At 33.8% G+C, this 19,914-nt stretch overlaps 1 protein-coding gene across 4 annotated transcripts; it reads left to right on the top strand.

Moving 5' to 3' along the window:
- The first annotated feature begins 1,279 nt into the window (after nt 1-1,279).
- Nucleotides 1,280-17,901, top strand: LOC131641606 (rho GTPase-activating protein REN1-like). 4 transcript variants are annotated; one of them, XM_058911908.1, is made up of 24 exons: nt 1,280-1,540; nt 1,641-1,690; nt 1,798-1,875; nt 2,723-2,759; nt 4,082-4,158; nt 4,776-4,846; nt 4,960-5,038; nt 6,195-6,339; nt 7,290-7,409; nt 8,277-8,354; nt 8,692-8,747; nt 8,837-8,906; nt 10,940-11,024; nt 11,583-11,826; nt 12,976-13,197; nt 13,738-14,118; nt 14,289-14,338; nt 14,936-14,996; nt 15,072-15,203; nt 15,299-15,412; nt 15,492-15,661; nt 15,841-15,901; nt 16,144-16,254; nt 16,978-17,901. In XM_058911908.1, the coding sequence occupies exons 2-24, from the start codon at nt 1,649-1,651 to the stop codon at nt 17,644-17,646; spliced, it is 3,153 nt and encodes a 1,050-aa protein (XP_058767891.1). In that variant the 5' UTR covers nt 1,280-1,540; nt 1,641-1,648; the 3' UTR covers nt 17,647-17,901. The 4 variants fall into 4 exon arrangements, with proteins under 4 accessions (XP_058767891.1, XP_058767890.1, XP_058767893.1 ...); XM_058911907.1 differs by having other exon boundaries at nt 1,625-1,690; XM_058911909.1 differs by having other exon boundaries at nt 1,281-1,540; nt 1,625-1,690; nt 16,981-17,901.
- Nucleotides 17,902-19,914: the final 2,013 nt, after the last annotated feature.

Genomic DNA, 19,914 nt, shown 5'->3' with positions numbered 1-19,914 from the left:
CCCTAGAGGTAATTTAGAAAAAAAAAGAAAAACTTTAATTTCAGGTGGCATCCAAGGTGAGGGTTTAATTAAGTCCCTCACCGGTGGAACATAAAAATTTCATCATTAGATTTAATTGACGGTTTAGATTACTTTAAATTAAAATGGTAACATGTAAACTTTTCCACACTCAATCATGTCTACCTTTATTCCAATCTATATCGGTTGCATTAACATAATTTTTCGTTTTAGTAATGTTCTTTGAGTTAAAAGGTAGTGCACTGACAGTGTAAAATAAATTTACACTGTCATCAAATAGAAAATCATAAATGTGCCATGTCATTAAATTTTTTTTAAATAAAAAAATGGTTTAATTGAATACATGGGTGGTGATTGGTTGACATATTTTACACTGTCAGTGCATCACCCCTTTTCTCATGTTCTTTTATGGTGAATTTTATTTAGGGATATTATAGATCCTCACATAAGTAAGAAATTAATTTGTTTTGTTTGTGAAATTAAAACCTAGGATGAAAATGCCTCGATAATGTTAATCGAGAACTCAAAGATATCAAATGGAATTCAGTCAAAATCATATTAGTGAGGAGAGGTTGAACTTCTGAGATGTTGGATTGAATATTGAAGATAAGATGACGATAATGACTTACACATTTGTTTCATGGAAATGCTTGATATAGTGTGAAAAATGAAATATCTGGAACTTTCTCTATTACTATTGTTGAAAGCTTCTTAAAAACTTTATCACTCTTTTCTGTTCAAAGTTTTTCTCTTTTCACCATTGACAAGCATATTTACATAGTTTTTTTTTTCTTTTTCAATTCAACTATTTCCTTCATGGATGGAAAAGCATTACTGGAGAACTCTTAAAAAATTATAGATGATTATTGTTATTAGTTTTTAAAGATCAAACTAATGTCCGAGGGCCGAGGGAAGTTTAAAGATAGAAAAGGGAAGTTTTTTTTTCTTCCATTAATTCATTCCATCATCCATGTAACATGATCTAGAGAGAGTATCGTAAATAAAAAAAAAACTGAAATGATTATGGTGTGTTGGAGTGTATAGGTATTTTCAATTATACTTTTAACAAATCTACACCATTCAACAAATCTAAAGGTGGGTAATTTCTGGTCCACCAATGAGGGACTTAATTAAGCCCTCATATTAGAATTCACCTTTCAAGGTAATTTAGAAAAAAAAAATTAATTTCATGCTAAGTTATATACAATTTTTTTTCTTTCGAGAAATAGAGCATTTAATAACATTTTTCTATTTCTAGCGCTAAAAAGAGCAACACAGCGTTGTTACGTATTTTCCCTCCATCAACGACGGGTTCGGGTTTCAATATCGACGACGACGTGTCCCGCTTCATCTCCCTCCTTTCCTTGCGTGCCAAAACAAAACATTCACTTCTCACATCACATTCCATTCGGATCAAAGAGAGTGGAAGCGATCGAGAGACGAGGAAACTCTCTCTTCCTTTCACTTTCTTCTTTCCCTTTCATCTCAATTACTCTCCAAATGCTTCATTTCTCTATATAAGGTAATCAATCTATCGTTTCCGCGTTTATCGATATAATTATTGACCTGCATTGTTATTTTTTTGTTACATGTGTGTGAATGACAGGGTTTTGAGTTTGTAGGAGAGGATATGACCGCGAATGTGAGTTACGTAACTGGTGAAATGGATCAGGTAATTTTCTTTGATTTTACATGTAGAATTAGGGTTTGTGGTTCGTTCAAATGGTGAATTGTGAATTATACAATTTACGTAACTAGGATTATGTGTTTGTTTTGTAGGTATTTAGTGATTCTTCTATTCCTTCTAATCCTCAGCTTCAGCCTGCACATTCACAAAGTCTTTCTTCTCACAATAAGGTAATTAATTGTCTTTCTTTCTGAAATCAAGATAAATAATTGTATGATTCAATTGGCTTACAGTTATGGCAGAAGTTGATCTATGTAGTTGATCCTAATTAGTGAGATAAGACTTTGTTGTTGTTTGATTGAGTTGGCTTAAAGCATGACTCTGAATGTTTAGATTGAGTTATTTGAGGTTATTATTTGGCATAAACACTTGTGAGAATGTTTAGGAGAGCTTATTGAAATAACTTATGATATGTCTATAAGTTCTCGAGGATAATTTGTGAAAACAACTTATAAGTTATAGCTAATTTGAAAACAATTTTACTTTGTCTTATCTTTTGTTATAAGAATAGGTTAGACATTAACACTTATATGCGAAGTGCTTGTGCTTGGGCTGTAGGTGCTTAACTAAAATGTTTAATACAACACATTAAGCCTTCAATTTAGGTGTTTCCAATTTAGACTTCATATATAAAATTTGATTTACATTATTTTTAAGATAATAGAACAATATTCAACAAGGTAGGGTATTTTAAGGTGCATTGCATAAGCATGAGTCCTTGTTGAGTGTTTTACTTTGATTTTGCGATGGGATCTTATGCTCTAACGAACCAAATCCCAAATGGTAATGAGAATCTAGCCCCTAGTTATTAGTAAAGAGAACAAGTGAGGCACCTATTAGGAACATAAGGCAGGTGTTTTAAGGTGCATAAGCATGAGTCTAGTAGACTTCTTGAGGGAGTTGCAAGTAGCAACTTTGATGGAAGCTTCGGATGATTTAGAGCTAGATTTTTTAAGGAGTTTAGTCAATGTGTCTCCTTTACTGTGGTTTGAATTCTTGTGATTTCATTTCTTACAGGTTTTCAAGAGTGGGCCGCTTTTCATATCTTCCAAAGGTATGTTTTACTACTCTAGTTTACACATGGTTCCAAAGAACTATTACGTTTTGTTATTAGGCTACGCCTATGTAACGGCTCTATGAGTAAAGGTGCTTCTAGTGTTGTTTTGTACCTATAGTAAAATAGAAAGTCTTTAAATGTTTTAAAGCATAGAAAAAGAAAATAAACGAGTCCAATGTTTTTATTCACCCTTACGGTCATTAAAGATTTTGATTTTTTCCTCCATATTAATTGGTTACTATCATGCTTTTCCCCCCAATTCAATTAGTATTTAGGAGTCTTATATATTTGTATAAATAGGAATTAGTGCTTAGTCTTTTGTATAAAGTTAGTCAGTATTAAGTTACTATCAATAATATTATACCATTGTTTTAAAGTCTATTATTTCTTTTCTCTTTCTTTTCTTTTAACTCATAGCTTTAACAGCCATAATAAAATTCCATACTTTATAGTCTATAGATTATACCCTTTGTAAATAGTTAGAATAAGCGAAATAACATTCAGCTTTTTCATGTTTGTTAATTTGAGAAAGATTCATAACAAATTTCTGTTTTGGAATGTTATGTTTTCATTGATTCATAATGGTAAATAATCACATCATTATATTATATAGGATTCCTAATACGAAACACATGTGCAAGTTAACACTAACTGACTCCAATCCAGTGCACGGTGCACAGGTTAGGTCTAACTAACTCGCAGTTGTCCCTGACAGCTGGCACTAGTAACTAAATCAGTAGTAGTAGTAGTAACCAATACTTCTCTTATACACCCCTTTCATGCTCAAGGTGGTTGACTTGTGAAAGAGTCAGCCATATTGAGCTTGGGACTCATGAGAAGGAACTTGACTTTGGAGACAAACTTAGTTGGTAAGGATATCAGCCCATTGATAAGTACCAGGGATGTGCGTCACTATGAGTTGTTCGGCCAACAGCTTTTCTCTGACAAAAAAGAGATCATTCTCCATGTGTTTTTTCCTTGATGAAGAACGGGAACGCGAGCAAGAAGTACAACTGATTGGTTATCGCAGTAAATCACATGCGGAGAAACGGGACAAAAAGCTCTTGCAAAATAGTTTGCACAGTGCACAGGTTTGGTGTAAGTGTAACTAATTTTGCAGCTATCCCTGACAGCTGGCACTGGTAACTAAACCAGAGTAGTAACAAATACTTTTCTTATAATCTTTGAATTCTCCCCAATCGCAGTCTGTATTCTACTTCATAAAATACTGGATTGCTAACCTACAATCGAACTCTTGGCAAAATGGCGCATTTTGTGAAGCAATTATTTATTACACAGTATTATTTTGTGATGTGTAGGAATTGGATGGACATCCTGGAAGAAAAGGTGGTTTATTTTAACACAAACTTCACTTGTTTTCTTCAGAAGTGATCCAGTAAGTGATTTTTCTATAACATCATCTGGTTTGTTATTCTTTTCTGCCGTGTTCCCTGTACAGTGCAAGCAAATCTGTTTTATTTATAAAACTCTACTTGGAAAACAATGAAGTTGGGAGTTAATTGAAAGAATACACATAGGTTCACTCACATTTAAACATATTTTTTCAAGTTATTTTCTTAAAAGATTCAAAATTTATCTATGGTAAAATATATTTCTCATTATTAGATTTTGGAAACCAGAATGTTTTTCCATTATTTTATCTCCAAGGAACAAAGATATCCTGCTGTACTTGTCCAAATATGATTATACATGATATAGTTATGTACCAACTGCTAATTTTCTTGTTTGTTTTTTGGAACTTAGTTTTAAATTTTTAAAGTACGATGCTTTATCTTTTATTATGTAGATTAATAATTTTTTTCCGTCTATTTTATTTTAGAACTAGGTTCACTTACTGACTCTCCATAACTTTTATCATAATTTTTGTGCCTGAACACAAGAATTCTTATTAAAATACATGTTCCTGCAATTCAACATGTGGGCCTGATTTTTTAAGTGTGTGAAGTGTTGTACCTGCCTGAGTATATTTCCCAATCATTTTTCTATTTTCAGAATGTTGTTTCTCAAAAGGGAAATGAAGTCAACTTGACCCTTGGTGGCATTGACCTTAACAATTCAGGCAGGTTGGCCTGTTTTTAACAAGTACTCATTATTGGCAATTTGTTTTTCATCATAATCTTGCTAAGTAGTATGTGAATGTGAAGTTTCTTGACCTGTATCTTGTCAAATTTTGTAGTGTTTCTATCAAAGAAGATAAGAAACTTCTGACTGTACAATTTCCCGATGCTCGTGATGGACGAGTATTCACACTTAAGGTGCTTTGCTTTTCCTCTAAATTCAGCACTTTTATTCCGTTCAAGAATATTTCAAATTTATTTTTGCTATAAATGTTGGCGTCTTCCTCTCCTTGAGAGTTTTTGTTTCCTGCCTTAATAGTGTCTCAGAATTTGGGTTGGGTCTAACTCATCCCTACAAAATCGATTTGTAGGGTGAGGATTGCCCCCACTTAAAAACACAACACAAGCCATATCTCTAAGCAATGTGGGACTAAATCCACCCCTTCAAAGCCAACACAATGAAGGTGTTGGGGGCTGCAATGAGGCAAGACAAAGTGCCGCAACTAAGGCGACTAGGGGCGGACCGCAATTAAGACGGAAAGTCCGACACACCCCCTCACGCTTGGGCCTCAATGAGCCCGAAGCGTGGACGATGTGGGAAACCCAACAATGGATCTAGGATAGACTCTGATACCATCTCAGAATTTGGGTTCGGCCTAACTCATCCCTACAAAACTGACTTGTAGGGTGAAGATTGCCCCACTTATAAGCACATGCACAAGCCATATAATGTCCGATGTGAGACTCTTAACACCCCCTCTCACGCCCAGGATGAACGTCTGGAGCATGGAACTAAATGGTGGGTAGTCTGATAGCGGAGTGGCCCAACTGATCTTAAACCAGGCTTTGATACCATCTTAGAATGTGTGGGTTGGGGCTGACTTAACCCTACAAAACCGGCTTGTAGGGTGAGGATTGCTCCACTTATAAGCACATGCTCATGCCATATATTATCCGATGTGAGACTCTAAACATACTGTGATGTATTACTCGTTTGCTCTTGCATTGTTTTCTGAATTTGTAAAGATTTTATTTTTATAAATATGCTATCGACTTGTCGGGACAGATTTATTCTGTATAATATAGTTATAGCCTAGTTAATAATAACATTTGCGACATTATTCTATAATGCAAAGGATGTTTTGTATTATGATTATAAAAAAATAATATTCAGTAAATTCCCTTCAAGTTACTGTATTTCATCGTTAATGAAAAAAGCTATATGTTTTGTGAGATGTATTGGGTTTGGTATGCTCAATGCTTTGACACAGAATGAGTTGCAAGATATAGGAAGAAATGTGAATTAGAAATGCTTCCCTTTTGCTGATGTTCTTTGCGTTTGTTAATGCTATAGGCTGAAACTACTGAAGATTTATATGAATGGAAAACTGCACTTGAGAATGTTTTGGCACATGCACCAAGTGCTACAAATGTGACCGGGCAAAGTGGTATCTTTAAAAGTGGACAGGCCGACTCACTCGATAGTTATTTGAACCAGTGTATGCTCTTGCTACTCTTGTGCTTCATTCATGTTAATCTCCTTCAAAGATTGTGTCTCCTTGTATGCACTCTATGAATGTTTCCAAGTTTATAACTTCTAATTCTAAACAATTTATTTGAACATACATGAATCCATCCACACACAAACCCGTACATATAAATAAATATATGATATTAATGGTTTTATGATTTGATGGTTGATGTCAATATTATTGCCGAGACTCGAGACTTTTCTTATTTCCTTATTTCCACGTGTTTAGTTTAGAGTTTCAGTATTTCCTTTATTTAAATATTCCTTTTCTTTATTTCCCTCTTTCCTTGTGTGTATTTTCTCCTACTCTATTAGTCAATTAGGAAAGTTTGTTGGCTATAGCTGATTTAATCCCTTTAGTTGAGGGACTCTGTTTGTACTTTATTTAATTTATGATTTATGTGTGTTCAAATCAGACTACACTCTGCCACTATTTATAGTAGCATGTAGAATAAATGCTAACTGATATGGTTTGCTAATTCGAATCCTCTTATTTCTTGTATGTAAATATGCTATATCCTAATTTTCCTCTTTAGGTATGCATTTTTTTTATAAATGTAATTAGTAAATTACGAAAGATTCTTGGTTGTAATTAATGGATTCATTCCCTATAGTAAAGGGGTTTACAATGTACATATTAAAATTAAAACTCATGATGCTGAGAGTCAATCTCAAGAAATCCAGTACTAATTTCCGTCTACTACTCAAGACAGGAAATTCAAGTATTACATATCCCGTTGTAGAATCACGCTTGGGTAATTATTTTTAAATCTTTTAGGTCTAACCTGTTTTGTCATTTTTCTCTCACACCAATCAGTATAATGTTTTCCTAAACCATGCATTTTCGTAATGATGTTTAGAAGACAAAAATTATAGCTTGATTTGCTTTCATATGATTTTTCTGCATTTCTTCTATAGTGAAGGATCGAGATACAGTAAAATATGAAGTCCTTGGTCGGCCAATTTTACTTGCTTTGGAGGAAGTTGATGGAACTCCCTCTTTTTTGGAAAAAGCCCTGAGGTTCATAGAAGAGCATGGTAGGTTTACTTTTCTTTTCTCTATGTTATTGTTCACGCAAAAACAATCATATAAATGGAAACACATGCTTCTTGTGTTGAGTTTTGAAGTATGAGTCCATCCTTTTGATCTATCAAAACTGTAAAAGGAAAAATGTCAATGCTTTCCCTTGCATGTCTACATTAGTCTGTTTTTACTGAATTATTTTTCGCTCTTCAATTTAATACGTGCTTCAGCTTAAAGTATCCTAAGAACCATTCTATCCTGAATGCAGTGTTGACTGTTGACGATTTTTTTATACCTCAATTCTTTATTTTGTATACTAATTTTTACCCTTGTTGGCATATTGAATTGTTGAAATAGAAATTTCATCCTTGCAGAGTAGAAATGGGACCTCCTTGTATTTTTTTTTTTTCACCGTGAAATTGCTGAAAAATGGTAAACAATTCAAACCTGTTATTGTTCATTAAAAATAACCAAGTATGATGCAGATAATCATTAATGATTGTGACAGAGTATTTCCCAAAGGAGATTTAGGTTTACTGAAGATTAGTTTAGGAAATAACTACGTGTTTGTTTATGTAGTTGACATGGCTCACATTGCACAAGACAAATTTGATATACTTGCATAACTATGTATTTCCTAAAGCAATGTTTTTCAGTAGTTTCTTCTAAACTTTAGGTTTTCCAGTTCTCCTTTGGTTGACTTTCATTTTGACCTTGCAACAAAAGTCTCATACGGGGATTCTACTTTTTGTATTGGGGAGGGGCAGGGAAGAAGCCAGTAGTGAATATGTATATGTTTTTTATAACCCTTATGGTATTATTTACATATGACACAAACCGGTAAGGTGTTTCATGCGAAGCTAATTAATGCTAGAAAATAGGAGCCAAAGTAGAAGGGATCTTGCGGCAAGCAGCTGATGTTGAAGATGTTGAAAATCGAGTGCGAGAATATGAACAAGGTTTGTACTTCTGATCCTTAAAAATCCTTCCGCTGTTCTTTTTTTGTTGTACATCTTCCTCCTTGGGATGCTTCCACTTTGATTAGATTGTATGGTGAAGATCATTTTCACTTGTCTAGCATATCTTCAACCATATTTCTGGCCTTTCCATGCAAATAATCAGAATTCTTTCACAAGTATATATTGCTAGATCATTATAGTAAATTGAGTGCGCCCCTTATTCTTACTAGAATTAGATACAAGGTTTTTCTATTCTAGGTCATAAAATGACACTATACTTTTTTTACGTCAGCTACTGATCAAATCTTATGTTCACGTGTATGCTCTATGGTTGCAGGAAAAGTTGAATTTTCTGAGAAGGAGGACGCACATGTTGTTGCTGATTGTGTTAAGGTATCATGATAAACTGAATGGCTCTTTCCTTCATCCAGCGCATATACTAAAAGTTGTAATTTCTTACTTTTTTTTTCAAAAAAATTCAGCTTGTAATTCGTGAACTGCGATCTTTTCCAGTCCCAGCATCTTGTTGCAAGGCGTTGTTAGAAGCATCTCGTAAGTATTATTTTAGTTTTTAATTCATTTAATGTTATTAAAAAGTCATCCAGTACTTATTGTACATGATCTTACTGCTGGACCAGCTATACTTAAATAACCACACAACAACAAACAAGTTTTTTTTCCATTATCTGAGGTTAGATACATAGATCAAACAATGCCATGATTCTCTGTCTTGTATCAAGTCCGACGATATTCTATTTAGCTTTAAATCTCTTATTATTTAACTTATAGTTTTCTCCGATTTCATTCTACCTCTAGTTATTGAACTATCCATACCAACTTCTCTGAAGTGCAAATATTTCTTTAAGCATAGCCTAGTTTCACCCAAGGGAAACTTCTTCCTGTGTAGTCTTACTTAAGAATAGACATAGAATACAAGGAAGAGAGACATGAGAATTACGACTATGACAAACAATGATAGCTCAGAGTATTATAACTTGGAAAGGGGATACAAGTGGACAGTATACATGTCTGAGTGCAATAGCAAGGTCAGTTTCAAAAGGTTGGTTCAAAATAGGTGGAGTTAGAGAATGTACAGGATTTATCAGTAGGAGTGTTTTGAACATGGGTATGGGCGGTGGAGTATACTAAACTACAATTGGAGGAACATGTAAAATGACCAACATAAGGTTTGTTAAATGGGACAGAGAATGTATAGACTCAGACAATAACAAAAGCCAAGACTAGATACATGTAGTACAATAGTGTAACCCAGAAAGACCTTTGAGAAACTTAGTGAATTGTTTATCAAGATCTGGAGCAAGGCTGTAAAAAACAAGTATTCCCGAAGATGTATGATGTCAAGGAGTGCCATGCCAAAACACAAGGAGAAGGAAAGTTAGCTTGACTATGGATATATGATTAGGAAACAAACTACAAGTGTGTTTACCAAATTGACGTGAATACGAGACAAATTTTATAACTTTGACAGTCTTGGCTCCAATTTTCATAACTTTGCAAGGCTAGGGTGACCCAATTGCTCATGTATCAGAAGGGTGGAATCTGCAGCAGTGCAAATATGAGGGTAGTTGGGAGTGATTTTAGAGGCCATTAGACTCACATCTGATGCAACCGTCTCACCTGCATTCTGGTCCTACAAGAAAACATAAAATATAGTGAAAGATATGTGCCTTAGTCGAGAAGATGATTTAAGTCAACTGCCTAATAGACAGAAAAATAAATGGAGAACTTAGAACATGTACAAATTGTCTCGCAAGTGTCTGCACTCTCGCACTAAGCACATGCAGCTGGACATATGGTGCTGATTAAGAGCCTTATCATGTGTCATGTCCCAGGTCAAGATCAGTAGGCTAATGTACTCACTATGCCTCTGTCTGCAGTTCAGTTCCCTGTGCTTGTGACAAACTTAGAGTTAGAGCAGTTGACAGTTCGCACTTGACCAACCACTGAGTTTGAGAGGAGAATGCTGAGATAAGTCTCTGTTTATATTGTTTATCTCTGTTTTGTTTATATTTTATTGTATTAGAGTAATTGCTTTGTAACATTGGTCCTGAGTTGGGAAGCCTGCCCATCTTAGTTGTCTTACAGTTGTAACTGACGCACCTAGTCTAGTATATAACTGAGATCTAATTGTACCTATTCAAATATGTTAGATTTAGAGAAATCTTATTCTGTAATTGATATTCTGAGATCTCTGAATATAGAGACTTGTATTTATAGGGACAGAGTAGAAAGCAGCCAGCAACTGCCACTAACATGATAGTAACTAATCTAACTGAATGTGACAGCTTACATAGCTAACTAGCTAAACCTCTAACTAATTTTATAACACAAGGCATATACAGTGGCATATACATGTGTACGCGCGGTGACACATTATATCTATTCTATCATGTGGAATATATTCAAAATTTCAAATACATGCACTTCACATTTTTTTCAGTTTCCAATGTGTACAGTTACATCATAAGAGATAAAATCAAGCAAAATTCTTATATTCTTTACAGTTATGTATTTCTTTTGAAGATTAATTTTCATTCATCATTTGATCTTGTCACATCTATTAGGAACTGCACGTGCGAATAGGGTTCTTGCTATGCGTGCAGCAATATGGGACACTTTTCCTGAACCAAACCGCCGTTTGTTGCAAAGGTAATTTTGATTAATTACTTTTCATTTTATGATATCTTTTTCTTCCGAAAAACTCATTGATTGCTACACTTATTTTTAACCATTTATTGCTAATTTTGTTATCTTATGTGCTAACATTAATATACATACATATGAGGGGCTATACCAATTTTTCCAATTTTAACACATAGGAGACAGGCCTGTTGATATATTTGAATCCATAAGCTCCAAAGCATCAGCTACCATTAAATGGCCCTGACCATGTTAAGAAACTCAACAATACTTCAAATAAGAATTGAGATATAGATGTTGGAGAATACTGGATCATATCTTCGGAAATGATATCAGTTATGGTTTTTCGATCTTTCTACAGATGGGTGGTAGTGTACATTTTATTCTGTTGGCAATGTCTGAGAAGTAACTTGTGAGTAGAGTATATTCCATGAATAGAACTAACTTTCAGTTGTTAACTTATGGTTAGACAATTGGCTATTTTTTATTTTTTGGTTAAGTTTTGTTCTCCATGGTTCCTATATATATTTTTTTACTATGTAAGTTATGCATTTCTTTATTTTACAGAATACTCTTGATGATGCAAACAGTAGCTTCCCTACAAGCTGAGAACAGAATGAGCTCATCGGCTGTGGCAGCATGCATGGCACCATTACTTCTTCGCCCCCTTCTAATTGGAGATTGTGAGGTTGAAAATGATTTTGATGTAGGTGGAGATGGTTCCATTCAACTCTTACAAGCAGCTGCTGCAGCTAACCATGCTCAAGCAATTGTTATTACTTTATTAGAAGAATATAACACCATATTTGAGGTAGTTTTATTTCTAATCTACATTTCTTTTTTCACGGCTTTCATTTTATAACACATGCGTTCATAGTGCATGCTTTTCTTACATCAATAACAAAGTATAAGTGTTTTATGTTAATGTGTTGGTTCATACTTGTTTTTCTGAAAGCTTTTTCTAAATAGTTTTTGGTAACCTTTCACTTCATTTATTGATTTCATTTTTGTGTTAGAGGACATAATGGGTTGCTTTTAAAATTATTGGGAAACATCCAAGTCCCACATTAGTTAAAGATAGAGTCTAAAAATAGTTTATAAAGAGTGACATCTCCCATCTTACAAACAAGTCGGTTTGATAAGTATGAGTTAGGTCAAATTTTAATTCCAACATGATATCAAGAGCCTATCAATCAAGCCACCCACCATTTATTCCTCGCACCAAGCCCAATAATCTTGGGTGTGAGGGGTGAATTAGAAAAACCAAGTCCCACTTATCAGCAATTCATACCCACAGACCATCCAAGTCCCAAATTAGTTAAAGATAGTCTAAAAATAGTTTATAAAGAGTGTCATCCCCAACCTAACAAGCCGGATTTGTTCGGGCCAATTAGGCCACCTAACAAGTCTGTTTTGTAAGGGTGAGTTAGGTCAAACTCTAATTCTAACAAAAATATTTAGCATGTGTTTCATTGGGATTTCTCAATTTGCAACTGTTATAATATAAGAAATATCTTATACATCTCTATATTATATTTGAATAGCGTAGATTATTTCCTATATAATTTGAGTCTATGTATCCCTATGAATATAGGTTAGTATTTAGTCTTTTGTATCAAACTATTGTCAAGTTATTTTCGATAATTCTCAAACTCTTGTTATTTGTTTCTCTCTTCTCTTTATTTAAAACCCATAACTTCAACAGAAAATAAGGTGCGCCTTTTGATGAGAACGCTATTCCTCATATCAACATAGAATGTTATAATGCGGTTTTCATTCATAATCTCGACTCCATGCAATAAAACTAAAATCAATTTAAACTTTTTGAACATTTGGACTTAATAGGCTGGGGCCTCTCTGCGTCATTGATTGAAAAGTGCATGCTTCTTCAAATTATATTATTTTGAAATTCTCTATACTATTGTCTCTACATATTTTGAAGTTATAAGTGTTCTATCAGGAAGGTTCTTCATCTCCCGGCCCTGATATGTACATGGATTCAGAAGATGGTGAATCTGAGAGTGAGGAGGCCACCGATGATGATTTGTCCTATGATGATTATTATGATGATGAACAAAACGGATCAATAGAGGGGTCAGATGTAGATGCAGATGATGATCTTGTTGGTGAAACCAACAGCAAGACTGGAGACTCTGCAGTCAATGATGAATATGATGATAAGGTTTGAGTCTTATTTATGTCATGACAATTTGATAAAATTATAGCAAATAAGTTTGTAAGTGGGCATATCCATTTCTTTCTGTTGGACTAAATTTAGTTTATGAAAAAGATCAGAACTCAAGTTTTCATGGAAGAAGAAATGTGTAGTTCAGCATTGAAGAATTTCGGTTTTACTCTAAGTCTTGCATCCTTTTCTCAAGTATAACTGACCTTAGTTTTATTATAACCCTTGTATTGTCAAACAAGTTTTTCCCAATCCAAACTCTATAAATTCCTTAATCATTTGAATTATGTATTTTAATTATATATAGTTTGATGTTGTTCATAAATTTAATGTAGAGATCTTATGTTTTTACATCCAAATCAGGTGTGGACATATTAAGATGCAATGCTATACATTTCACCCTCCATGTTTGAAAAAAAGTACAATACTATTTTGTATGACACATTATATATAGTTTGATATGATTCATGCTTGTCTGGATCTTCCTATCCATGCTATTCGGCATGCCCTACTCATTTAATGTTGTCTGATGTATAGGACCATATTCTTTCATATTCAAGTTCAAAGTCCTCAGAAGTAAGTGATTATCTTGCAGTCGACCAAAGGTTGTCAACAATTTCACTTGAAGTCTCATTGCCTCTGTCTGAAGATATCAAAAGCTGTGAAGATTTTGCAAGCCAAAATAACAGTTCTTGTGCAGATGAATCCAACGAGCCCTGTGAAAATTTCACAAGCCAAAATAAAACTTCTTTTGCAAATGACTCCACTAAGGTCTCTGATATAATTGAAGGCTTATCCCCTGACCTAACTACAATGAATAGATTAAATTCTCCTAGCTCTTCTTCATGTATGAACAAATCTATAACCACGCCCAATGGAACAACGCATCAGCGCCGCACTGTTTTGGGGCGAAATTCTGTGAGTAAATCTTCTCATGATTAATCACATGACTTTCTTTTATCTTGGCAATTGTCTGTCACTACCACTTCCCCTAAATTGTCTAAAGCTTTTACATTTCCAGCTTAACCGATTTTATTCTATAACTATAAAGTCCAAGTTATAATACCTTCTTTTTGTATTATGTCCAGGGAAGCAAGAACCTTTCCATGGAATCCATTGATTTTCTTGACGAAAACGAGTATGTAATTGATATCTAAGAACTGTGAAATTCTTAGTTCAAGTTTTAATTGGTATCTTTGTACTGTTACTCATTCATTGCCTTTGGGCTGTGGTTCTTCAAACTCTTATATGCCTGGTGGTTTTGGACTCTGTGTGCGTGGTTGATCAGAGTGTGATATATTTGGGCTATGAAGAGTCTTTTAGCAACATAATCGATCCGAGTATGATACATTTGAGCGATAAACTACAAGGCTACGCAGTATGCTTATCAAATTATTTATGTTTGTCCACGAAGAGTCTTTCAGGAACATATATAATAATATGTTGATAAGGATTTTACATGAAATAAAACCAAAGCCATGTAACCCAACCCACTGATATATCATGAAACATTTCCTTTTCATGTTTTGTCATGTATTTAGAGTTTCTAATTCTATATATAATTGGACTGTTCAAAGGTATAAGATATCTAACACTATCTTAGAGTGTCTTATATTATCTCACAGAATGTTTCCAATGTTACAGTACCGTTTGAAGTGGAGCAGTCACTTAAACGGCTCTTCTGATTTTGTTCACTTTACTCTGTCCACTAATTTATGTTTCTCGCAATACTTAGAGCTGAAGTGGAGAGGCTCGAAGCTGTTAAGACAGAATTGCAAAGCCAAATTGCAGCGGAGGTTAAAATTTGATTTTCTCAATTTAGCCTTGTCAATCTGCTAGAATCAATTATACATTTTCAATTTCCCTTTCAGGGAAAAGTAAATGCAAAGCTGCAATCTTATGTAGAAACGCGGAAGGAAGCCAAAGTAAATGCAAAGCTGCAATCTTATGTAGAAACACGAAAGGAAGCCTTGCAAGAGCGCCGTCTGGTTCTTGAGCGAGATGTAAGCTCATTATGAGAGAACATACCAACTCCCTGTGCCCCTCTTGCTCCATACTCATGTAAATTGACAGTCTGTTAACTAGCATGTCCTTGCAGGTGGACAAGTTACAGGAACAGTTGCTAAAGGAGAAAAACCTTAGGGAAACTCTTGAAGCTGGACTTAAGTTTCTTCCAGGGACATTATCTGAATTATTTGATATTGATGAACAGGTTAGTCTATCTCATTCATATATTGTTCATAATTTGTTTTCATTATGCAGCAAAATCGTAATCTGCCCACTTTCCACAGACCAAGACAGATTTTGAGGAATTAATGACGATAGAAGTAGATCTTGCCAACTTAGAATTGAAGGTTAATGAGCTTGGGACACGGCTTAGTGCACTACTTGAACGAAATTATGGTTCCATGCCGAATTTCTGCGATCAAACCCAACGAATATCAGGCCATGAAAGAAATTTGTATGTTAATCATTACTTCAGAGAAACACTGCATACCATTTGGTTCCTACTTTTGCAATATTAGACTCAATCCATATAGTTTCATGAAGAAAAAAAATTCTGTAGGTCTTTTGGGCACATAAAATATTTATGTATTGATGATAAATTTTTATCTTCCACATGGGGAATCTATTTGGCAGGAAGAGTAAGCCAGATCCAGAAGTTGCAGCCATTTCAGAATATGATAGATCAATAAGTAAGGTATATCTAATATTTCAGTTAAGAATTAATGCTTTAGTGTTTGCCAGTTACAAATGTCACAGTCAGCTTGATGCCTGGAGATTATGCTGTCAGTTTTGGATGAACAAGACTGATGAATTGGTTCATTTACAGCATATCTCTACCTTTAATCCATTAATTATCATCATTCTGATGCCAAAATTAAAGGCATTCCCCCTTTGGAATGAACTATCATCTGAATCTGGTATTTTACAATTTTACAGCAGGACAATCATTTTGGTGGAGCAGAAAATGAGAATGAGAGAAAACCAGAGTCAACACTTTTACCAAACAAACATCCACCTAGTTCCAAGAAATCTGGTGCAAGAGTTGAGGTAAGGTTCGTAGACTATATTATGAATCTAGATGAAAATAAAAGTTTTCTTTAAATTGTGAAATCAGCACCAATAATTTTGTTGTAGAGAAAAAAGTTCATTGCTTAGTTAATATAAATGGAATCTTAATTACTCTGTATACATTTTATATTTATCCGTGATACATCATCATGATTTTAGTAGTTACGGTGGTAGATAATGATATGCAAGCCATGAGATACATTTGACTCTAAAAAGTAAAAAAATGGTCTTGAATTAGTGTGAACATTTCGGTGTTGGTTAGGAACAAAATCAAATTTACATTAAAACCATCCATGCCATGGTTTTGATGCCTAACCACAAACAGAAAACTTGTATGTATATTATATTGACAAATATTTCTGAAGTTAATAGTATATTATTCCGTTAAGATACCCTTATTAATAACTATACAAATACCGTGATTTTCATCATAATTCAAACAGTATTTGACCAAAATCACTTTCTAAATAAAAGTTAGTCGACAAGAATCACTTCTAATAAGCAGGGTTATGAAAATCAAGTTCAAGCAAACAGAATTTGCAAAATCTGATCTAAACACACAATAAACCAAAGGTGTTTCCTGAAAGCAGCTAAGTTTTTGGCAGCACGTCGATAATTAGACATATGCTTTTGACAGAAATAACCATATTATATTGAAATTTTGCTTAGTTAAACTAACTTATTCATTAAATTCTTTCACAGCAGGGAACAAACTCCCCTACTTCTGCAATGACAAGACTGACATCCAAACTAAACTTTTTGAAGGATCGCCGTAGTCAGTTTACAAATGATCTCCAAAACATGAATAAAGGAAAAGGATTCGAACTTCAGCTACCACCTCCATCTCCAAACAAGTCTCGAGGATTTGACTTTCACATACCACTTCGATCCCCAAGGTCTCGAGGAAACGAACGTCAGTCGCCACATCTATCCCCCAATAAATCTCGAGGGTGTGATTTTTACATACCTCTTATATCTCCTGGTAGGTCTCGAGGATCTGAAAATCATTTTCCATCAATCTCTGAGAAAGTTAGAGGCAATGAAGATCATTTACTTCGATATTCAGAGAAACCGAGGAAATCGGATAGCCAGCTTTGTCATTCTCCATCAATCTCTGAGAAATTTAGAGTCAATGAAGATCATTCACTTCGATATTCAGAGAAACCAAGAAAATCAGATAGCCAGCCATATCATTTTCCATCAATCTCTGAGAATGTTAGAGGCAATGAGGATAATTCACTTCGATATTCAGAGAAACCGAGAAAATCAGATTGCCAGCCATATCACTCAGATATTCAGAATGAATTTTCACAACAATACTTAAAAAGAGGAAGGTCGGCAAGGCATTACCCGACTCATAATGTTGATTAAGGTCATATATTTTGTTGCACAGCAAATTCCAGATGATAGGAAACCACTGCAGTTGTTCAGCATTGTTTTTGTCCAACCAGAGCATTATGCCTTCAACAATGTTTTGTGTGGTTTATGAAATACCCAAAGAAGGCCTATATTCAAAGAAGCATTCTATGTGCCCAAAATATAGGATGTATAGGGCACAGTTCAACCATCCCCATTACATAAGCTAAATAATTTATTACATAATATGCTGCTGATTTTTTCTGGCTCCTTGATGAGTATGATGGTTTTATTTTATTATTACGTTAAAACTGCATTAGTGACTTGTATGCTATGAAGCACAACACCTCTAAAACGACCCCGACACCGACACGGCGACACCGTTAATAATTTAAAAAAATAAATAAATTAAACGTAATTGTAAGTGTCGGTGCAGGTGTCCGTCATCGACACGGACACGGACACGCCTGATTTTAGAGGTGTCGGTGCTTTATAGCTTGTATGGCCTAAGCTGGCATCTGCATATAAGTCTAGCTTGTATGGCCTAAGCTGGCATCTGCATATAAGTCTGAAATCATAGGGTACAAATTTAAGATTGCATGAATGACATGTTCTATGGTATCAGTTGGGGGTACCATAGGATCTATGAGGATACATATAGTAATTTGTTTTCAGACATTTTAAAAATTAATCAACGTAGTACATCAATAAAAAAAAAGTTTGATAAAGTAAAAGTTTAAAAAGTTAAAATTGTGGGATATCTGCGTTAACACGGATACTGGTGCGTTACGCGCATTTGATTTTAAAATAATAAAAATATAAAAAATTAAAATTTGATTTACAAAAAGCGTTTATATAGATCATAAATATAATTTTTTTATATATAAAAATATTTTGATAATCAAGATATTTTCTAGTATGTAATATTATTTTTATTTTGATATTACTTATTTAAATATTTGAAAAAAATTGTTCTCATTTACAATTTTTTTTTTTAAGATTTACTCATTAATTTTAAAATAAAATTTGCTATTAATAACATATATCAATAAAATGATAACATCATTAGTATGTAGTTTACTTTTTCATTTATTATCTTAAAAAATATTATATCTTAAATTAAAAATAATTTTAAGATAAAAATATTAGTAAGGTAAATAATTTACTTTTTCATTTATTATCTTAAAAAATATTATATCTTAAATTAAAAATAATTTTAAGATAAAAATATTAGTAAGGTAAATAATTTAAAATCGACACAGTTTTTTAGTGTTTGGATTCATATATTATTTTAAATATATTTTATTTTATTGTATAAAAATTTAATAACTCGTACGCTTGCACGTATTTTAGTCTGATTACTCGTGCGACTCGAGTATGGTGTGTTATGCGCATTTGTTTCTAAAATAAGAATGACAAAACAGACAAATAAAATTATTTAACCGAGAACACTAATTTCAATGTTTGTGTACAATATTTCATGGTACTTGCGATGGTTTAATATACTTCACATTTCAATATTTGTATTCAATATTTCATAATACCTGTCATGGTCTAATACACTTGATAGATTGTAGTCAAGGACTAAAATTGAGTCTGCGCCCATATTGCAGGGATAAAAAACGATAGGCTTAATGCATCATTTGGTCCCTTAACTTAATTTAAGATTTCAGTTAAGTCCCTTATGTAGTAAACATTTATTTTAGGTCCCTTTCAGTTAAAAGTTATATACTTCCGTTAGTTTTTGCAAGGGTGGGAGTCCACTTGGGCTTTTTTTAGCTGACATAGATTTATGCTAATACATTTTGAATGAAAATTAAATTATTTTGAAACGTTTCATTTAAGCTCACTTGTTTCATTTTGAGTTCACTTGAGCTCTGTGAGAAAATCCTAACGAAACTATCTTCACACCATCTTCATTGCTCTCTTACGCTCACAAAGGTATGTTAATCTACCTCCTTTTTTTGGTTTGTTCGTATCATACATCTTTGTTCGCCTTCCAAATGACCCAGAACTTCGTTAATCTTCATTTTTAGGATTTGTGGAATCTTCCTTATTGATACTTCTTACAATACAGATAGGAAGAAGAACTTTGTCCATATATTGTTATAAGGTACAAATAATCAAACATTTGTCTATAAAAACACAATTTTTTAGGGTTTTTCCTTTTCCTGGTTTATATTTCTCATTCAGATACTTTATCTAAGTCATGAATAGTCGCTTTCGGTGCATTGTTCATCATGGGGGTGAGTTTGTTGAGTTCACGAAATTAGATTATAAAGG

The sequence above is a fragment of the Vicia villosa genome, unplaced genomic scaffold (assembly GCF_029867415.1).
Source record: "Vicia villosa cultivar HV-30 ecotype Madison, WI unplaced genomic scaffold, Vvil1.0 ctg.003872F_1_1, whole genome shotgun sequence".
NCBI classification, from domain to species: domain Eukaryota; kingdom Viridiplantae; phylum Streptophyta; class Magnoliopsida; order Fabales; family Fabaceae; genus Vicia; species Vicia villosa.
The sequence above is the reverse complement of the archived record's forward strand: the minus strand, read 5'-3'. Positions and strand labels throughout refer to the sequence as shown.

Coding starts and splice junctions, on each gene's coding strand:
- LOC131641606 (XM_058911908.1), top strand. CDS start 1,649: ATGACCGCGAATGTGAGTTACGTAACTGGTGAAATGGATCAG. Junction 11,025..11,582: donor AACCGCCGTTTGTTGCAAAG/GTAATTTTGATT, acceptor TTTATTTTACAG/AATACTCTTGATGATGCAAA. Junction 15,204..15,298: donor GTCTGGTTCTTGAGCGAGAT/GTAAGCTCATTA, acceptor ATGTCCTTGCAG/GTGGACAAGTTACAGGAACA.